This window comes from Fragaria vesca, linkage group LG5 (assembly GCF_000184155.1).
Source record: "Fragaria vesca subsp. vesca linkage group LG5, FraVesHawaii_1.0, whole genome shotgun sequence".
NCBI classification, from domain to species: domain Eukaryota; kingdom Viridiplantae; phylum Streptophyta; class Magnoliopsida; order Rosales; family Rosaceae; genus Fragaria; species Fragaria vesca.
In genome coordinates this window covers 6,871,006-6,891,919 of record NC_020495.1, presented here as the reverse complement: position 1 = coordinate 6,891,919, position 20,914 = coordinate 6,871,006, and the positions used below count along the sequence as shown (strand labels likewise).

The 20,914-nt window shown below is 39.4% G+C and overlaps 4 protein-coding genes across 4 annotated transcripts; all 4 read right to left on the bottom strand.

Annotated features, from left to right (window-relative positions):
• Positions 1-178: 178 nt before the first annotated feature.
• Positions 179-2,615, bottom strand: LOC101315340 (peptidyl-tRNA hydrolase, chloroplastic-like). Its single transcript, XM_004299181.1, has 8 exons — positions 2,260-2,615; positions 2,032-2,116; positions 1,588-1,655; positions 1,454-1,504; positions 1,247-1,320; positions 690-748; positions 528-604; positions 179-440 (listed from the first exon to the last, which is right to left on the bottom strand). The coding sequence occupies exons 1-8, from the start codon at positions 2,512-2,514 to the stop codon at positions 327-329; spliced, it is 783 nt and encodes a 260-aa protein (XP_004299229.1). The 5' UTR covers positions 2,515-2,615; the 3' UTR covers positions 179-326.
• A 2,159-nt stretch (positions 2,616-4,774) lies between these two features.
• On the bottom strand, positions 4,775-11,753 carry LOC101315049 (protein CASP-like). Its single transcript, XM_004299180.1, has 19 exons — positions 11,487-11,753; positions 10,931-11,041; positions 10,548-10,726; positions 10,151-10,300; positions 9,923-10,011; positions 9,673-9,782; positions 9,437-9,531; positions 9,145-9,200; positions 8,522-8,687; positions 8,158-8,250; positions 7,396-7,524; positions 7,034-7,153; positions 6,697-6,777; positions 6,385-6,492; positions 6,123-6,266; positions 5,822-5,923; positions 5,618-5,697; positions 5,219-5,311; positions 4,775-5,127 (listed from the first exon to the last, which is right to left on the bottom strand). The coding sequence occupies exons 1-19, from the start codon at positions 11,560-11,562 to the stop codon at positions 5,067-5,069; spliced, it is 2,043 nt and encodes a 680-aa protein (XP_004299228.1). The 5' UTR covers positions 11,563-11,753; the 3' UTR covers positions 4,775-5,066.
• Positions 11,754-13,120: 1,367 nt separating this feature from the next.
• Positions 13,121-15,239, bottom strand: LOC101314753 (uncharacterized protein L728-like). The gene has a single exon (XM_004299179.1). It carries the CDS (start codon positions 15,191-15,193, stop codon positions 13,229-13,231), a length of 1,965 nt encoding a protein of 654 aa, XP_004299227.1. The 5' UTR covers positions 15,194-15,239; the 3' UTR covers positions 13,121-13,228.
• Positions 15,240-17,994: 2,755 nt separating this feature from the next.
• LOC101314465 (uncharacterized protein L728-like) lies at positions 17,995-20,187 on the bottom strand. Its single transcript, XM_004299178.1, has one exon. The coding sequence runs from the start codon at positions 20,147-20,149 to the stop codon at positions 18,113-18,115; it is 2,037 nt and encodes a 678-aa protein (XP_004299226.1). The 5' UTR covers positions 20,150-20,187; the 3' UTR covers positions 17,995-18,112.
• Between the last annotated feature and the right edge of the window lie 727 nt (positions 20,188-20,914).

Genomic DNA, 20,914 nt, shown 5'->3' with positions numbered 1-20,914 from the left:
ACTCGGTAATTTGCTGACAAAAATAATATGAAGCACTTTATTATGTTACAAAAAAGAGAGTAAAAGATAGATGTTCATACAGATGATATAGCTTGCTGGCGCCAGAAATGGAAGGCAAAAATGAAGAGAACCACGTCATTAGATTACTGTTTCTCTAACATGTTATCATTACATATAGCTGCAGCTTTTGTGTCAAAGAATGTAAATGCTTGCAAATTCCCAAACGGGTTCTGTATAAATCTTGTGTAGCACCGTGAGATAAAAAGAGAAATCTAAATGTATATTCTACTTCTCATGGTAAACAAAGCTTGCAACCTGAAAAGCAATTAACCACATTGCTCCAAGGGTTTGGCTGTGTTAACAAATGTTGCCGCTTTGTTGAACCCTTCAAGCAAAAGGATCCGCACTGCGTCTGTGCCGTGTTGAAATGTAAAATCTAACTGAAAATCATACACAGGGAACTGTCAAAGTCCAACATCAAGCCATATGTAGTTCTTCCAAAGGATTGCATCAGAAAGTTTACAAACCTCCTCGCGTTCTTGTTTAGTAAATGGACGAAGAACATAGCTGGCAGGGTTCATTTTCCCAGGAGGCCGGCCAATGCCTACACAAGTTTCACCACTTCAGTTACAAAAATAATGTACAACGAAGTATTCTGTAAACATGTTCCAATGCTCTAGGGGATCTACCGATTCTCAAACGTGGAAAGTCACGGCTTCCTTTAAAATGATCAATGATACTCCTCATCCTGCAACAAAATGAAAATAAGGAAACCAATTAAAAATGTTAAGGGCTTCTACTGACTCTGGATGTTGATATACAGAAAACAAAAACAGTACTATTTGCCGAGGTTCTCTAAACCAGGCATCCAGAATACCTGTAAATCAACTTCATAGACAGAAAATAAAGAAAAATGCAAATAATACAACTCAGCGATGTTATCACAAGTTTACAACATGAGGATATACAATCCAACAACCACAACACCGGTTCTTTCTAGTTAAAAAAGTTGTGATGGAGCAAAAAAGTTCATGTTGTTTTTACATTCTCCACCAATTTTTATTCCTGGCAGGAAGATGATCATGGTTTAGGAAGTTCTACATTGTGTCCAACATACTTACATGTATGTAGAGATCAAAGCAGTCATTCATTAAGTTGAGTGTTACTGTGGTGGATTTGCTTCAATTCAGGTAAAATCAAATTTACTACGAAGACTACTATATCAAGAATAACAGTGTTAACATACCCATTTTGTCCTCCATGTCCACCTTTTGGCAACAGCCGCAATTTTGCAAAAGGCAGATCCAGATCATCAAATATCTGAAAAAAATTGAAACTTTTGAACATTATAGAGAAACAAGAGGAAACTATTGCTCAGAAGAGGGAAAATGAGGGGAAAAGAGACAAGATACTGTAATGCAGAGATCAAGTCAACAAGGGAGAGAAGCTATACCACAAGTACTTGCTGCAATGGAATTTTGTAATATGAGACAATGGCTCCAACCTTCAGAAAAGAGTCCAAGCATCAGAAGACCATCAAAGAAACATATTCACAAATCAAGACAACTCGTGAGATAGCTTACTTACAGACTCACCACTTTTATTCATGTACGTTTGCGGTTTGGCAAATATAACTGGGGCATCCCCAATAAAGCCTGCAATCGGAAACAATCATGAGAATTATGCAATAATTGATAGGTATAAGGTATAAATAGAAAATCAGTCGTGATACACAATCAGGGAATTCTGGAAACCAAGTTAAGGGCTTGTAATCCATAAGGTCCTATGAAGGGCAATTTATGTGTAAAGTGATATGTACAATGTATTCTCCAGATTGAATAAAGTTCGTTAGTATTCAAAAACTCTTATTCAGTAGATATGAGAAGTATGCTGCCGGCCAAGCCTATTATGATTCTATACCAATTGAACTCTGATACAAAATAACTGACTAAGCAACTACATCTACAGAAACAAGAAAGAGAAATGGGCACATAAAGCTGTAAAACAAGAAGATGCAACTTTGAATTGAACCTTTTCCAATAAGGGCTTTGAAAGAAACACTGCTCAAAGCTATCCCTTCAGCTTCAGCTATAGCATCCACCATCTCAAAACCCACCTGAAAACCAAAACGCCAGCGTTTCGCCACCATTACATCCGGTAACACATTTCACCAAAATCATAAAGAACACACAATCAATTTCAAAGCCAAAGTTTCGAACTTCGTTTGCAGAATTGGAAAAAAGGAGTGATCTTACGGACATTGTGGCGGGTGCGGCTGTACATCTTGCCGGGGTTTCCGAGTCCGACTATGAGCCACGGCAGCTTGGGCGGCTTCTTGGCTTCGACGGGCGCCGCGTCGGAGGTCGAAGGCGGCGGAGAAGTGGCGGAGGAGGAGAATTGAGCCATTGTGGGAAGCGAGAGAGATTTAGAGGCGCGAAAGCAGGAGGAAGGGCGGCAAGTGGGGAAGCGAAGGGTGGCGATGGAGGAGATAGAAGCAGCGGCGCTCATACTCATAGTTGATTGATTGTAAAAAGTTATAAGAAGTTGTTTGAGTGTCTGAAAAGCATGGGCATAAACCCTAAAAGAGGTGACTTATTGAGGAAGATGACGGAGAGCCTCTCAGTGGCGCTCTATCATAAACCCCTCTCTCTATTCACCTCTGTGTTGCCGCTTTTTTTCTTTAGCCGACGACTTTTCGTCGGTTGAGGTGAGATTTTCGATGGGAATAATTTTTTTTATTTTCAGAGATATAAATGGTCACTCAGTGAGCTACTTTTCAAAACAAAGAACACGGAGTTTGTAGTACCATATGATATGGCATATTTATTGAAAATGTGTTTAATTATATGATACATGGGGGCATTTGAAGGAATAAATGGTCATTTAATTGCTTATTCAATCAATAATAGTGACACATAGGGGCATTTGAAGGGATAAATGGTCATTTAATTGCTTCTTCAATCAATAATAATCACACATTTTGTAAGGCATGTTATACCATATGATATACTAAAATTTTCCATACCATAAATGAGATCCAGATTCTCTGCTTGGATTTAAGTTTTTTGGATTTACTTAGATGTCTTATAGATAAAATGGTGGTATTAGATTGTACATCATGTCTTAGAAAGAAACTATTAATAAGTATCATCCTCATGATGGAAATTTAACAAACTATTAGTAAGTATCATCCTTATAAAGAGTATAGACCATTAATCATCATTGAGCTTATCAGAATACTCGTATTAGGACATGACTCTCTGTATAAGTAACAGAAGGTGTTAACAAGATTAGCATAACTGATACTTACTCTGAACATATGGTGGAAACATTTTAAGTTATTTCAAGCTCACCCAACTCTTCCTGGAAATCCACTGAACATTTACCTTCCATGGCAATTACATGGCAATTACAGTAACATTATAACAATGTTTCCAATTCCAAAATCCCCAATCCAGACCGCCTTAGAGTACTAACAACATAAATCAAGTAACAAAAAAATGCATTGATTAGCCACAAACTAAATTGTAAAAATTTTTATTTACAAGTAGTAATCATGCATAACCAGCCAACTCACAGACAAGCTAGTAATTACACCATAAATCTAACACACCAGAGATCAGTACTTTGCTTATGTATTACTTAAAATTTGATTCACCTTATTAATTACAGCTAGTATGCAATAAAAAACAATAACAAGATTAACTATAGCCTACACATGCAGGCAAAGAGTACAATATTCAAAGAGAAACCAGATTAACGTTGATGCTTAAATAAGATGAGAAATGAATCAAATGTACAACATTTAGAGAGAAACTAGATTTTCAAATGCATTTGAGTTCTTTGGTACTATGCCATTGAAAAAAATTGAAACTATTACCACTCAATACAACATTCAGACAGATTTTAAAGACAATTTACCCCACCACCATCCTTCAAAACTAACTATAGATAAAAGAAGCATAATGTATCTTTTAGATAATGGAGATTTCCAGAGAAATCTTTTATTAGAAGAGCATCAACATGATCGACTTCAAGCATAATCCCAATACACTCCTTTTTTTGCAAGGACTTATTTCTTCTATGTTCATACAAACATAAATGCAGATCATGTACAATATAAAAGCAAACTAAGCTAATACAAGAGAAATAACATCATCACTCATTAATTCCTGCTTATAGTAGCAAAACAAAAAAAGACTCAACCCGATTCACAACTGCGAAAAGTACAATTCAACCATCTTACTCACAAAATTATGAACCTTTATCAACATCTTCTCATGACACCAAAAGGATAAGAAAAATTTACCTTCATTAAGGGTAATCATAAGAATTGTTTCGGTCTGAATGGTTGGACAAATTTACATAACTTAAACAGAGAGAGAGGGACCAGAGTCACATGTGAGTTATATAAGGAGGAGGTGTGTTTGGAGTCTTGTGTGGCACATAAAAATCAAGAGGTAAATTCAATTTTTTCATTTCTTTGATGTAGATCATATCACCATTCTAGTTTCATTCATCCATCTGATCAGTGGGTGAGGCTTACCTAAACTAGGTAATATCTCACATGGAGGTTTAAATTTCCATCATGAGGATGATACTTACAAATAATTTGAATTTCCATCATGTCTTATAAATTTGAAAAAATAATCTACTTAACATATAGGCCTAAAAACTAAACGATTGAGATGAAAAAATATAACTGAAAAATAAGTGTAATAAACGATTAATAAAAAAATCCTGAACTAGTCTTTAACTTAATGAGCCTCAAGGTACATGTTAGACTGATTGTTTGTCTCATTAACTTCACCAATATTTTCCTTAGGTCTTTCACATCCAACCCAAAATATTGTCGAAATCATTGAACCATTCTACCAGAAATATGGCCATCCGAATGGGATCGACCCTCAATTTGTCCCTATACTGTATCACTAATTTTACATGACATGCTTTACAGCTAATTAGTGAAGGGAAAGAAAATGGGAAGAACAAAGCCAGAATACAGGCAGAATAACAGTCATTTATGTTGTATATACATTCTGCAAAGCTTCAGAGTGTCACAAAGCCTAGAGAGCGTGTGGGAGATTCTGAGTTGTGTCACCGACGAGGATATCCTCCTGACCATTGCTGCAAAACATAGGAAAAGGAAATGATATAAGCAAAAAGAATAACCAGTAGAAGTGTAAAACCATTGCAAACACATCAGAACAAAAGATACCTGAGATAACTCAGAGCTGACATTCGGTAGAGACAGGTGAACACTAGGATATGCAAGCCAATAGTGTAGAAAAATGCAAAAGCCCGAGCATACCTGCAACCATAACTCTTCGATTAATTGAAGTGAAGTATGTTTTGTCCGAATTGATGAATTAGAATTATATATTTAAGGATGCAGAAAGGAATGATCCAAGGCAATGAGAAGATACAAGAGGAAAAGCACTTTCAGCTTTTACACATTATATCTACATGCAGTAATAGTCATCAGGTTTAACATCATTGTCAATCTAACATTTAAGAATCCAGGACAGGAAATCACACTATGAAATGAAGAAAGAAAAACCGGACAACACGTTACAAAAGAGGTGAATCCGAGTATTGAAGTACACTGTATTCTTACTTGTTGCCAAGAAGAAAACGTCCACTGCTAAGTGTAATTCTGTCCCTGAAACCCAATTCCTTGTACCTTTGATCCCTTTCCTGTGTACAAAAAAGTTTAATATATGATTACTAACAATCAGAAGAAAGCAGAAGGAAAATATTACAGAAACAAATCTTTGCCAAGAAACTTCAATATTTCACCAGAAAGTAAACATTGCCAAACCTTTTTTGAGAATGCTGCAAAAGGATTTATGTCGTCCTCATAGATCTTCTTGTACTTAGATTCAACATCCGAGGAGAAGCCACTTTCAAGATCCTCTGCTTGCTGGAATACACCGCATAAAAATAAACAAGCATTAGAAGACCTAAAATTCATGTACTTTCTTGTTGAAAAACCAACATTTTTACCAAGAAAACATACGTAACACACAGGACACGGAGTCCGCTCCACTAAGAAAGAAAAAGCTAGCAAGAGAATATTTGAACAAACTAAATTAGAAAAAAGATAGAAACATATATATCACCTTCTTTGATCCTCTAGACACTACTTTTTCAAGACTGTAGTCTTGAACATAGCGAATCTTTCCGTACAGCTTGACATTATCAGCTTTGGTCCTTTCCAGTTCCCCTGTTAGAGCTCCTATCTTTTCCTTCAACTGTCTAATTTCCTAGTACATACAAAAACAGTCAGAAAAGTTACTTTTTTAGACTTGTTATCCAGCCATATGGGGAATGAGGAGTAAAAAAAAACAAAGCAATCGTGAGTATTTGAAAATAAAGACGAACTTCTTCTGTCTCTCTCAAGCGTGCCCTGAATCGATCTCTCTGATTGCAGATAACCTTAAGCATTGAACTTTGGTCTTGGTCTGAGGAAACATGCTTTTGTTCTGCATTCTGATTCAGAAAGGCTATTATGAACAAACCACATAATGAAACCAAAAGATTGCATAACCAAAAAGAGTAAGAAGGCATGCACCATGTATGCCTAGATATTGCATCATTGCAGTCACAAATTATTGATTAATAAACTGTTCGATTCTTATGTCCAACTTTAATAAAACAAGGGGGGAGGGAGAGAGGCAGAGAGAGGAGGGGTACCTCTGATAGCTCTGTGCCCCTAGCTTCTGATAGATCCCAGTCATCAAATAAATTTCCTTTCTTATCCTTGGAGCTATAGCCCTGCAATAGGACATGAAATTCAAATTTTAAGAATAATGGGAGTCAAACCTAGAATTTTGGTTGTCTGTCTAAGTATGTCCTCAGGATGCTGATTGGTATGTCTACGAAATCTAAGGTAACTCCACTTGTCAAAATTATAAATACTAAATATATAGTTCAACATTCACAATGCAGGAAAGTTAAATCAATATGCTTCAAATCGTGGAAAGAATAATAATACACTTATATTGGTGACCAGTGGTCCAGTGATGCTCACCTTCAGTATATCATCCTCCAATTTCTGTATTAATCTTTTTTGTTCATTAACCTTTTCGGCAAGTTCTGTAATTTCACCATCAGCCTTTTCCAACAGAGCTGATTTTTCCGAAAGTTGCACCTGGAAGCAGCACAAAGCAACAATACAACAGATACATGGTAGATCTCAGTGAAATATTCAATAACATAATCACATACCCCACACAAAGACATTATCATCTTTATAAAAAGTTCATTTTGAAATCCTGACGAGCCAGACTGATTCGGTCAAGTGTGTGAGCATGGAATTGAAGATCTTTGTGGAGAATGGATAAACAATACAGAACCAACATAAGGACAACCTTCACTGGACAAGTTTCATACCTTCAATTGTGTGAGTTGGTGCTCCATTTTTCGATTCTTATCAAGAAGAAGAGACTCCATTTTGGTCATCTCTTCCCCACTTGTAGCAACTTCCCAATCTTCAGCCTCAATTGAATTATAACCCACCGCCTACAAATTCATCAAAAAGTTCAGATCTGACACAATTTTTGGGACAAAGAAAAATGGGACAGTATTTATGAAGGAGCTAGGAGTTCAATGAAAGCAAACAAGACCTGAACAGACAAGATAAACACAAAGATACAAGTAATTCAACAAATATGGATGGGAAGTAAACATTAGAACTGTGCAATAATCAAATATATAATAGAGCCACGGTATTTAGAATAATAGCAAAAGAAGATTGAAATATTATTTAGATACTGGCAGTTACAATTTCAAATTAACAAACATGACCTAATCTATCTGACATGTGTTCAAAGACCAACCACGTTAATGGTTCTTTGTTGTAAATGATAGCTGAATACACAAACCACACCTCTGAAATGAATCTAGTTTCTTCCTATAAAAACTGAAAATAAACCAAAAAAAAAAAAATGTGGTGAATTCATTCACGGACATTGTCCCCACCAAATGATCATGTATTCTGAACATCTCTAAACATCAACGGCAAAGTCTAAAATCAACTAAACAGTAACCAAAGATTTCAGGGACTTACACCGACTCTCATGAACATGCAACTAAAAATGAACTAATCATAAAATGCAACTTCTGAGCTAAATATGTAGAGAAATATGGTATTACCTGCAAAATCTTCACCTTTTTACGCAAATCATCAACCAGTTTTGTTGTTGGCCTTGCTTGAAGCTCTTTCTTCATCTCCTCAAGAGAAGCTTCCTGAATTTACAAGGCAGAAAAATAAATAGACAAGAAAAGAACTAAAAAAATTAAAAATATTGATATTTAAGATACTGAACATAAGAGACAAGTATGGGAATTGCATCACTCCTGTTTCTCTTTCTTGTCTCTATCTGTTTATGTCATCACATCGCTAAAAATCAAACCTACCTATCGAGGGAAAAAGACACAAAGTGTAGCACTTTCCCTAACCTCCAACAATACTTCCAGCTGAAGAACAAAGTATCCTGGAGCAAGAAGGTAACTGTACCTTTTCACTGAGCAGTGTATTCAACTTCTTGATCTCATTCAGGTGCTCCTCTCTTTCATTTGATAAGGTGGTTTCAATATTGTGAAGTTCCATGTTGAGTTCAGCTATGATCTTCTCTTTGGCACTTAAAGAATTCTCAAGGATGCTATTTGAATCTAAATTATCACTGTGCAGAGCAAACAATTTAAAATCAAAATATATCCCAAAGACAACAAAACTAGTCTGTACAGACCTCCAATAGAGGAGAAGAACATTATCAAATATATTATAAGCATATAATCTGAGGTACAGAGCCAGGGAATATCCCAACTAAGACTAGCAGAAACACTCGATTCATTCGGTTAATTTCATGATGTTCTTGCCCATTGTTTTCAATTCTAGATGAGTCCTGAGTTCAGGATATAATTATGGTTATGACTCCAAAACACCACAGCTGATAGTACCATTCTCAGGTGACATCGGTTAGTCATGTACATTAAAGACTCTAATTTCATAAGCAAGATTTTTCCCTATTTAAATAGTTCACGCTATAAAGCAATTGCCAATTCCAAGAAAATGAAAATAAATTGTAACCACAATTTCTAGGGACATGCAGTACGAAGTGTGACAGTGAAGTCCGTCACCTTTTCTTATTGTCAGTTTCTTCATTAGCTGACTGTAACTTGGACCGCAAATGTCCCTGCAAAAACATTCAATGAAAAAAGGGGAGTCAATAATGAAGAACCAACTAATACAATGAAAAAGGAAAAACTGAGGAACCATAATAGCAGTACCATGAATCTTCATAACAATGAAAAACAAGAAAGTATGATCCAATTGCACAAAAGACTATTGCTCACTATCAATGACAAATATAATCTCCCTAAAAGGCCAATTATGACCAGATAAAATCTTAATTAAAAGTTTTGTACTCACTTTCTCCATCTCAAGACTAAGAAGCCGTGTCTGAGCCCGTTCAACTTCATCCATCAGAAGATTGACCTCAGCTTGCTTCGTTGCCTTCTCTTCCTCTGAAATCATTATGAAAAACATAAGATGCCTTGTGAAAATTGACATCGAAAAATGAGCATAATGCTCAAACCATAGGGCCTTGTTACAAACACACACAATAAAGATGCTCTAAGATAACCAAACTTGGGACATGAACCCACCTGATTGTGCACGAACCTCAAACAGTTGGCTTTGAGCAAGCTCATGCAATTTCTGCATATTGAAAACACTGTCTTTAGCTTGTCGTAATTGATCCTGCAACATTTGCTCTCTGTATAGAGTGGAAAGATCATCAATAAAGTTATACAAGAAAATAAAATGCATTCAGTATGGTCTCAACAGACACAAAACAGACCCTTTCAGAAAACTAACGTCACTTCATCCAAACCAAATTCTGTGAACAATACATACCTTTCTGTAAGGACCTCAAGTACTTTCTGGTTCTCTTCTGCAAAACTCCGTTGCTTTATCTCCACAATTTCTTTAACTTTATCCTCCATCTAGCCATATTAAAAACGTCCAGCCATTAGGACGAAGACATAAATCAGTGCCAAATTGAGAAACTGGAAAACTCCAAACCACATGAGAACGTATAGTGTTGCTTTTCTTAATATAAAAGAGATGCTAGAGAGTGCTCACCTGTTGCTCTAACTGACGGTTGCGCTCTTCAAGTCTTCTTATTGTTGCCTGCTGATTCTTTAGATGAGTTGCTTCTGTCCTGAACTCCTCAAGCTCAACTTTCATCTTCCTATTCTCAGATTCTAGCTCAGACAGCTTAAGATCTTGCTCCTGTGGGAGATAAAGAAATTTATTCTACTGAAACATAGACACAGCATACAACCTACAAGCCAGCACAGGAGCCAAGCACGCAACATACAACATGCTTTCAAATATATTGTCAATGGTCTGATTCTTACTGTTTTTCGGTTCATTTATTACATACTTAGACCCTTAATGAATTAAGTGAAATTTCTATCAACTAAAAACATTTAGAAACTTGATAATGGAACAGTATATGAAGCATGCTGGTACTTACAGCAATTGAAGCAAGAGCAAGATACGGATCTGGAGCCTCGTAAAGCTTTTGATAGATGTTAAGAAAAGCATTCTCTCCAAACTTTGCTCTTTTGGTAAGATTATCAACTTCTTCTTGGTAACCCTTAAGTAAAGAATTGAAGAGACTTAACTTTTCCTCCGGTGAAGCTTTCTTGAAATCTGTTAGGCAACCCAAATTCTAGATTTAGAAATATGTTCTTCATGATGCAATGTGAAATTGAAGTTACAATTAAAACATAAAAGCCTCCCACAGAAGCTACCAAATATTTCCACATTTCAAGTAGAAAAGGAGAGGCGGCCTCTAGTGCTCTCTGCAAGCCGACCGAATACATATTAAACAATTCAGAAGATAAAATGGCATACCTCTAGTGCTCTCTGCAAGCTTCCGTCTATTTTTCTGGCTGTTTTCCTGATTCTCAGCTATCCTAAGCCCTTGCTCATCCAGTACACTTTTTTCCTTCTCCAAATCAAACTCTGTAAGCAAAAAACCAAAAACAGCCATTAGAAAAGCACAATAATCTTCCTGATTTTGCTTGTTCACACAATTCGGCAGCATTCCAGCTCAACAAACCAAGACTAATCCTGGATGCTTTTCCAGCTTCGATTCCCTTAATTCCACTCTCACTACTAGTTTACATGTAAGTACTCCTACTTCAATACTCAACAATCTACTCAAAGCTAGTTTCTCAGTTTCTGCAATCATCATGAAATTAACATACGTAGATTTCTACGTGTATACATGATCAAACTACGCAAGCTAAAATTCACAATAATCAGCATCAAAATGTGAACAGTAGCAAGAGCAAAATGCAACGATCAATAAAGAAAGCAATCGATTCCTTATACAAATTTAGCTATCACACTCGTTTTTCTTGAGCAAAACACGATTGGGATTGGAATCGAGCATTTTCAGCCATACCTTTCCAGAAATTGGAGACGACGGGGATTGGAGACGTGGAGGAGTTCGATTTGTCTCTATCGGATCCACCTTCCATGTTCACGAATTCGGATCTCTCTGCCGAAACGGCAAGTCGTTTCTGCGATCGGCGCCGCCGAGAGGTGGTGGCGTTCGCTGAGATTGAGTAGAGGAGAATGAGAAACGGATCTGAGATTTTGATTCGGGAGATTTTATAGTGAGTGCTGAGCTTTCTTCATGTTTAATTCATCAAACCTCTGCTCGCGACTCGAAACTGAGAGAATAGAATGATTTGAGTTAAATTACGTTTTTACCCCACTATTTCTAGGTGTGTCTGCAATTCAGGACTCAACTATTCAGATATTGCGATTTTATCCCTATAGTAGTTGTTCCAAGTTACATTTAGGTCCTCCCTCAGACCCTCACATACATTTTCTTCATCAACTCGTAACTACTGATTATCTTGCTGCTAATGTTTCCTTCAACTCTAACTCCAAATACAGATTCCAGGCACATAACAGTAGATATAATGGTGCTTGAAGTGCCTGCATGCCCTTTTCATTTTTCGTCGTCTCTCCGATTTCTGACTGGAATGGGGAGCCTAGCTGCAAAATGTTCAATAAAATTGCAAGCAATGTTGTTAAATTCACAATGCACTGCAGGCAAAGTCCCTTTGCACTCCTTGAGCCTCTAACTTTAGCACAAATATTAGAAATTTTCCTCCTCAAAAGAGGAGCATTGTGAATTTGTGATATCTAGTCACAGCACCAATGCCAATCCCATACCCCCCACCCACATCGAATTTTCCCAAGACCAGTCTCGGAAGGGAACACACACGAAAATTCTAAACCTGAAGAGTAACCTTTACAAAGAGGACTACATATTACTAGCTTTGACATGTAAAACTCTGTACTTCTCTTCCCATCTCATCTGCAAAGCCAGAAGGGAACCAAGTCAACCAAGTCAGGTCTACATTCACTTGAGAAATTCCAGTAAGCTTGCACCATTTTCATCATTTGCTATTTTTTTTTTCTTCAAGTCGATCATTATTCTCAAGCATTAAAAGAAACATGTCATATCACACGAACGCAGGTCAATCCTATACCTGAGATCAAGTTCTTTTTCTTCAGTATATGCATCCATCTGAAGTTCATGGAACTTGCCCACTGCTAAAACAAATTTCCAATGTGCTTGGATTTGAAGTACATCATGATAGATTGTTTTAACAAATGTCATGGGGTAGCTACAGAGAGTGCTTTGTATGATGGGGAATGCTTAGAAGTGTTCTGTTTCAGAATACACAAGTATAAAGTTGCACATACACAAAGATCCCTCTAAGTCTATATACCTCTAAACCAAACAGAATGAACTTAGTCTGTTTCTAGAATCATGCATCTTAGTCTTTTCTTTTCACCAACAGCCACATAAAATCATACCCCAGAGTGAAGTAAAACTTGCTCTAAGTTAATCAGCTTTCTCAGAAGCATCATCTCCCTCTATTCCTACAGTTAAAGCAGGCTCATTTTCAGTACCACATAACATGCACCTATATCAAAATAATAATCATCTTATATATCAAATAATAGACACCCAAACTTGAACGAACAACAAAGACGGGGCAAAAACATATGATATTTGCTTCAAATCACTGATTTTATTTCAATTCACTTGCTTTACACAATGCAAAAAAACTCAAAGTCTAGCATTATTGCCAACTCAAATTTACATGCATGGAGGATGTCAAACTAATCAACCACAACCAGCTTCTGATACTCCTCCCCGGAGATGGCTGCTTCCATGACAAGGTCTGGTTGAATTTTGGAAATGTCATCATCCAAGAACAGTTTGAGGGCATTCTTGGAGAAACCGCTCAACAGAGCCACCCCTGGTGTTGTTGCAGTCACCGGTACAGACTGTGAGTCCCTCAGATTCCAAAACACAATCTGAGGCACCGCATCACCATACCCCTTCTCTTCAAACTTTCTCTGTATCACCTCATAATCAGTCTCCCATCCGTTTTTAGACTCATCATCCTCGCTTTCAGAATAGCTAGAATATCTATATCCATAACTACTCCTATACCCCGAAGCCTCATCAAACTCCATGTCACTGAACACAAACACCCTCTTTATCATCTGCTCCGGCTTCAATTTTCCATTCACAGCTACTTGGAGAATCAAATCAAACACCTTTTGAAAATCAGTGTTCATCCCCCATTCCATATTCTCCACAAACTCACACTTGGATTTTAGATTGTCCCCTTGAATCAAATGCATCTGAGGGTTCTGACTGAAAGTGATCACCTTTCCTTTCCATGGCTCTTCGCTCAGTTCAGACACCAACAACCCCAATGCCACACACACCTCCATAGGAGTCCCATCCATGCTTCCGGACACGTCACACACCGCCACGCAGTTCCTCAGTTTCCCAAGCTCCACTAGATCCTCCACCATTCTATTCCACTGAAGCTCACCCACTTCCCCACCATCCTCATCATTCAGAGAGGCTATGATCTCATGCGGAAGCAGCGCACCGGCAGCAATGGTGGACTTCCCGGCCTTCACATGCTCCAAATACTTCTTAAACCTCTCCTCATCGTGCTTCAAAAATTTCCCCTTGTAAAGCTTCATGGCGACTGAGGCCACTCTCTTGTAGGGTATCTCCCCCCACTTGTTGGCACCCATATAAATCTCCGGCAGCTGCAGCACCTTCCTCAACGGCACCAGCACCTCCTTCCTCAGCCGGTCTCGGACTCTATAAGCATAATGTTCATCCTCAACTCCTTCATATTCCCGATACGATTCTCGTGTGAAAATCTTCCTCGCAATGCTTTCACAGAGCAATGTGGCTCGATCAAACGAAGAATCAAGCGAAGGACACCACTTCGCCGCCAGGCCTATCTTGTTAGTCTCCTTGTTCTTGAGATTCTCCATATCAGCTTTCAGGCACTCGGCGAAAAGATCCGAAACCCGGTCATGAAAGAACCGGTAATCCGGGTCACGCTGGTATCTAGCCACCGCCTTCTTAGCCATTGCAATCTTCTTCTCCAGCCTCGCCGCGCTCACTTTCTCCTTCTCCAGTCTCCGCTTCTCCGCCGCCATCTTCTCCCTTACTTCTTTCGGCAACTTCTGCCGGCTGGCGGCGGCGGTTTTGGCTTTCCCGCCGGCCTGTTTTGATGTCTTCAAGCCACGTCTGACGATCCTCCGGCGTCCAGTGCCACGTCTTCCTACCAGCCTCCGGATAGTCCCTTTCCGACGCCGCCACTCCATCTTTTGCTCCGCCCTCACGTCCTGGCCTTCTAGAAGGCGGTACAAAATCTCCGGCAAGTCTTTGAAGTAACCGAACTCCGCGAAAGACGCCGCGTTCGACGCTAGGGTTTTGGGGTGGTTCTTGTGGAGCCAGAGCGCCGCAGTGTAGAACCCTTCTTTATCGGATTTCCCTGTGCCACGTACGCTTCTGAGGTTGCAGATGAGTTTTAGGGTAGTGAGGGGATTGTAGGCCCAGGCGAGAGGGAGCTGTTTGTTGAGATAGGACGCCGGAGTGTCCGGTACGACTTTGAAGAAGAGATCAAGGCAGGGGTTGCCGGAGGTTAAGAAGGTTGGGGAGCAATTCTCGGTCAAGCCCATCGGAGGTCTTGCGGTGGAGTCGGGTTGGGGCGATGGGACGGGATTAGTGACCTGTGGAGGGCCAAGAAGACTAGGAGGAGCCATTTGGAGAGATTGAGATTTTGGTTTGAGATTTGGGGTTTAGGGTTTTGCAGTGAAGTGGTTTGGGATGGAATAGAGAGACGCCTGATATGCCATTTTTATAGGATCCTCGTTACTTGAGCACCACGGTTTCTTAGCAATTATTTGTCGCTACTATTATGACCGACTACTTGGGAATTCTTGTTACCGACTTGGGTGATTTTCGAATTCTTTTGTAATATTTTATGTAATTATGTTATATCACATTTTTTTTTAAATAAATACCAAGTAGAAAGGAAATTTTTTATCATATGAACCATGGTGTTTGTAACCTCAGTGAAGTGAAACAAAAATTAAGATGGTAATCCATCAATGACTTATATTACTTACTAAACCAAGTTGGGAAGATTTTAACTATTAGCAAATGAAGTACTCGTTGTGTGAAAAGAGTGTATTATAAGACGGTTAATTAGATCAACAAATTTGTATAGCGGTTTAATAGAATATGAAGATATATATATATATATACGGATTTTCTCAGCTGCGGACGTCCACACCAACGGTTTTGGTGCGGAGTTCCATTTTTGCACCACTTTTCGATCGAATTTCCTCATCTCCACCGTCTAGTATCTAGATAATATTGTGTAAATCATCTCTACAAAATTTCAGCTAATTTGGTGATCATTAAGGCCCTCAAACTCGAGTTTTTCTGGTATGAACACAACCGGACAGAATTCTGTCCGTCCATTTGTTTTTTGAGTTTGAGGGCCGAGAAAGGCTGTATGTGTGTATATATATATATATATACACATATGTACCGGGTTTATTAGAATATAGAAAATGACCACGCCGTGTGCGCATATATGAGTTTGTCTGCTATACTGATATGTATAACATACAAACTGAAAAAAAACTAAAAAAGGGGGGATCACGTGCAATAGGGGTGGGCTACTTTAGAAAGTTTGCCTGCAAAAACAAGTATATATGTATGCCATACATTAATGTACAGTAGAATTTTCCCATATATATATGTTAAAAGAAATCCAGAAAAGTGTAGGTCTTATGCGAGCAACATATGTATTTCAATTTTCAAGTAGGCATTTAGTGTTCTTGAAACCTTGGTATGACAGCCATTGACAAGCCAGACACTACAGTTTGGAACCAACTCTATAAACAATATGCTTAAGTACGTATCTTCAGAAAGTATGAGTCATGCTCTAGTTTTTGGTCATTATCAAGAGAAAGTGGCTCCATTTTGAGCCTTTTCATTCCTTGTTTGTATACTGATCAGCAACTTTGATATTGTAAAATTGATCAAGATATGAAGAAGCTGTGCTGGAGCCTGCTGCTCCAATTCATCAGATTTGGGCACAGTCGCACAGATTGCTTTTCTGCCTATTTTCTTCTGAAGTCACTAGACAAAAGATGAGATGCTTCAACAAAATTCGTTATTTTCATTGACGAGAGTGTATATGCACATATGTTTTCTCTTTGGCTACTTTCTATCTTTACATGGCCCTGAAACTATATTCAATATATCAAACATCTAATGTAAGCAAAGATGCAGAAACATAAACAAAGCAGCAATAGAACAATCAGCCGCAAAATGCAACCATTTGTCCAAGAGACCAAGGCAGGCATGTCTTTGAGTGATACATCAATAATTTCCCAGAAGACACATCTGACACTTCTTGAGACTATAATTAACGATCATGATCTTCATCTTACTTACACCAATGACTCACAGGAGACTTACATATAATCAACTATTTTTAGCAATTTCAGAACCATGTAATTAAGAACACTTTACAAGATCTCAGTCTTCAACTTTGACAAGATACAGAACTAGGCACTACATTTAAAACCTCTCAAAATGGGAAAGTAAAATCAGTACTAGTCCAACCATATCTGCAGAAATAAAGAGATTTCACTACACCAGCCAGAGGAACTGCACACAAAAAAAAAGATTTGTTTTCCGATTTCTAACAGTAACAATATGTCACAACTCAGAACTCAGAACTCATACCAATAATGATATATGCTTAACAACAATAAATCCATGACACCAAAAATCCTAAATCGAGTCGAAGTATTCACTCTCCAACTCTGCATCTCCAAGTATTAATTCTTTTAACACCATATAAGATAACTCATTTTTGTGGAAGACCCTAGCTAGTATTCAATAAGGGACATTAGAAGCATTGGTCCATAAGATACAGCATGCTCGTGGGGAGGTGTTGGAGCAAAACACAATGCTATAAGAAGCTCTGCAGAACTAACAAGGATTACACCATTGTTTGTGTAATTCACCTCATTAATTAGCTTTCAAGAACAGTAGCGAATAACCTGTGACAAAAGCAGATCGATGAGACATGCTATAGGATTAAAAATGCATATTTACTTCTGTTACATATTTACTTCAAAATTGAATACGAACAGTATGAACATGGATTTCAAGCTACATGCCTGATCTGCCCATGTCAATGTGAAACAAACAATTTCAAGATAGGCTGGTAGCTAGAAGGGAAATTCTGAAGAGAGAATTAACACACACCCTAAAATGTTCATCAGGCAATCATGATGACAAAGTATTTCACATGATCACAAAGACCCAAATCATAGCCACCAGAAAACTAAAAAGCAACAAAAGCAAAAACAGAACAAAATCATATATCCAAATTCCAAAACCTAAATAGCTAGTATCAGAAGGCAGTTTAAAGAACAAAGTTAGCTATGATGACAAAGTTATCGTTGCTGTTAACATAAGGCAATGATCATTCACAAGTTAGAGCAAATTGAAGTTCCAAACAGAGCCAAATTGCAGAAAAAAGGAAGATGTTTTTCATTTCACTTTCAGTTTTCTTGTACAAAAGAAACTACAAAACTAGTCTACTACTACTACTACAGATAGACCTGAAAGATGGTGATCGATCATCCGACTACTCAGTCCAGCACAACCAGCTTTTGATACTCAGGACCCGAAATTGCTGCTTCCATGGTTGTGTCAGGGCGAATCTCCCCATCATTATCCAAGAACAGCTTGAGCAAATTCTTGGAGAAGCCACTCAGTAGCGCCACTCCTGGTTGAGTCCCAGGCACTGGGGTAGCCTTCGAGTCCCTCAGATTCCAGAAAACTATCTGTGGCACTGCATCACCATACCCTTTCTCCCTGTACTTCCTCTGAATCACTTCATAATCAGTCTCCCATCCCCTTGGAACTTGATTCCTTCCATATCCTCCATACCCTCCATACATTCCATACCCTCCATACCCTCCATAGCCTGAAGCCTCATCGAATTCCATGTCACTGAAAACAAACACCCTCTTAATCATTTGCTCCGGCTTCAAGTTCCCATTCACAGCCACTTGGAGGATCAGATCAAACACCTTCTGAAAATCAGTGTTGCCTCCCCAATCCATTCGCTTCACAAACTCAGACTTGGAGCTTAGATCATTCCCTTGTATCAAATGAAGCTGAGGATTGGCACTGAATGTGATCACCTTCCCTTTCCAGGGCTCCTCATTCAATTCAGCCACCAACATCCCCAAAGCCACACACACATCCATAGGAGTCCCATGCATGCTTCCGGACACATCACACACAGCCAAGCAGTTCTTCATCTTCCCTTCCTTCAACAAGTCCTCCACCACTCTCTTCCATTGAAGCTCGGCGACTTGCCCTCCATCCCCATCATTCAGAGAGGCTATGATCTCATGCGGAAGCAGCGCACCGGCCGCAATAGTACTCTTCCCGGCCTTCACATCCTCCAGATACTTCTTAAACCTCTCCTCATCATGCTTCAAGAACTTCTCCTTGTAAAGCTTCATCGCCACAGACGCCACTCTATTGTAAGGAATAGCTCCCCACAGATTAGCCCCCATATAAACCTCCGGCAGCTCCAGCACTATCCTCAACGGCACCAACACATCCTTCCTCAACCTGTCTCGCACTCTATAAGCATAATGTGCATCCTCAACTCCCTCATACTCCGGATACGATTCTCTAGCGAAAACCTTCCTTGCAATGCTTTCACACAGCAGAGTAGCACGATCGAAAGACGAATCCAGAGAAGGACACCATTTCGCAGCCAGGCTTATCTTCTTGTACTGATTGGCCTTAAAACTCTCCATATCCAATTTCAAGCACTCTGCAAAAAGATCCGAAACTCTTTCGTGCAAGAATCTGTAGTCCGGGTCACGCTGGTACCTCTCCACCGCCTTCTTCGCCATGGCCGCGAACTTCTCCTTCCTCAAGGCAGAGGCTTTTTCCTTTTCCCATTTTGCCCTCTCCATCGAATTCAGCACCCGAATCTCCTTCGCCGCCACAGGGTTCTTGTTGTAATTGTTTCCTCGGCGGCCTCCCCTGCCTCTCTTAGCACCGCCGCCACGTCTGCCACCGCGGCCTCTGAAAAACGGAACCCTCGCCGCCTTGCGAATTTTGGCCCCGCCGGACTTCCTCATCATCCAATCGGACTTCTGCTTCTTCCTCACGTCTTCGCCTTCAAGAAGGCGGTACAGAATCTCCGGCAGGTCCTTGAAGTACCCGAACTCGGCGAGGGACGCCACGTTGCAGGCTAGGGTTTTGGGGTGGTGCTTGTGGAGCCAAAATGCCGCCGTGTAGAACCCTTCTTTATCGGACTTGCCGGTGCCACGTACGCCGCGGAGGTTGCAGATGAGTTTTAGAGTGGTGAGGGCGTTGTGGGCCCAGGCCAGAGGGAGCTGCTGGTTGAGATACGACGCCGGAGTGTTGGGGACGACGTGGAAGAAGAGGTCGAGGCAAGGATCGCCGGTGGTGACGAAGGTGGCGGAGCCGTTCTCGGTGAAGCCCATTTGGGGCCTGGGAGGGTTTTGGGCCAGGTTGTTGAAATCGGCGACCATGAGGTCGATGAATGGGTCGCCGGAAGGGGTTTTGGCCGGTGGCTGGGCCGCCGGGGTTGGGGATTGCCTGAGGGATGGTGGACCGATGAGAGAAGGTGCCATTGGAAATTTGGGGGTTAGGGTTTTGGGGTTGATTTCGATGATGATTTGGGGTTTTGGAGCGAGAGTGGTGAGAAGGAGAGCGACGTCGTATGGTTTATAGGAGGGTGAGGTGCTTGGTGCTCAAGAAGTTGGCCCACTCTTTCTTGCTCCCCAAGTCTCTAAACCGACTATTTCATTATTTAGAAAAATAACCACATTTTTTTGTGTGAAATTGATTATTAACCTCTTTTTCTGAAGAATTTAATATATAACATTTTTAGAGTGTAAAAAGACATGACTATCAAAAACACAATTGTACTGATTAAAAGAGACAAAGCTTCATTGGAATAGTAGAAAAATTTGATGAAATTCATGGTGACTAGCAAAAGTGGGAGACAGATGGCATATGTGAACAAACTTTTCAACATACAATGTGCAGTTGAGCCATCCGTTAAACAGGGTCATTAGGAATAAGAGGATTAGGGTTTGATTTAGGAATGACTTTGGTAGCAGAGAAGAATGATTTTGACAACAGGCGCAACGAGAATCAATGAATCATAATTGCTATATAGGATCATTTGTAAATTCTACAACTGCTATTACATACCTATAACACCAAGGAATAAGCCGACAATGAACCAACCTCAAGACTTGTCTCCATCCCCTCAAGAAAAAAAAAATTTGTATTTTGATACACTCGTCGAACACCAGGATTTTGAAGCCAGATGCCATATGAACTCAACATAAAGAAAATTATGACTTCAGTACAGTTGAAGTGTTTTGAGT

Bases quoted from the DNA above. Each gene is read 5' to 3' on its own strand.
- LOC101315340 (XM_004299181.1), bottom strand. From the start codon at position 2,514: ATGAGTATGAGCGCCGCTGCTTCTATCTCCTCCATCGCCACCCTTCGC. The intron at 749-1,246 runs GTATGTTAACAC...ATTTTGTTGCAG, and splicing joins GGACATGGAGGACAAAATGG to GATGAGGAGTATCATTGATC. The intron at 441-527 runs GTTTGTAAACTT...TATGATTTTCAG, and splicing joins CTAAACAAGAACGCGAGGAG to TTAGATTTTACATTTCAACA.
- LOC101315049 (XM_004299180.1), bottom strand. From the start codon at position 11,562: ATGGAAGGTGGATCCGATAGAGACAAATCGAACTCCTCCACGTCTCCA. The intron at 10,012-10,150 runs GTGAGCACTCTC...TAATATGGCTAG, and splicing joins ACCGTCAGTTAGAGCAACAG to ATGGAGGATAAAGTTAAAGA. The intron at 7,525-8,157 runs GTAATACCATAT...ATGAATTTGTAG, and splicing joins AAAAGGTGAAGATTTTGCAG to GCGGTGGGTTATAATTCAAT.
- LOC101314753 (XM_004299179.1), bottom strand. From the start codon at position 15,193: ATGGCTCCTCCTAGTCTTCTTGGCCCTCCACAGGTCACTAATCCCGTC.
- LOC101314465 (XM_004299178.1), bottom strand. From the start codon at position 20,149: ATGGCACCTTCTCTCATCGGTCCACCATCCCTCAGGCAATCCCCAACC.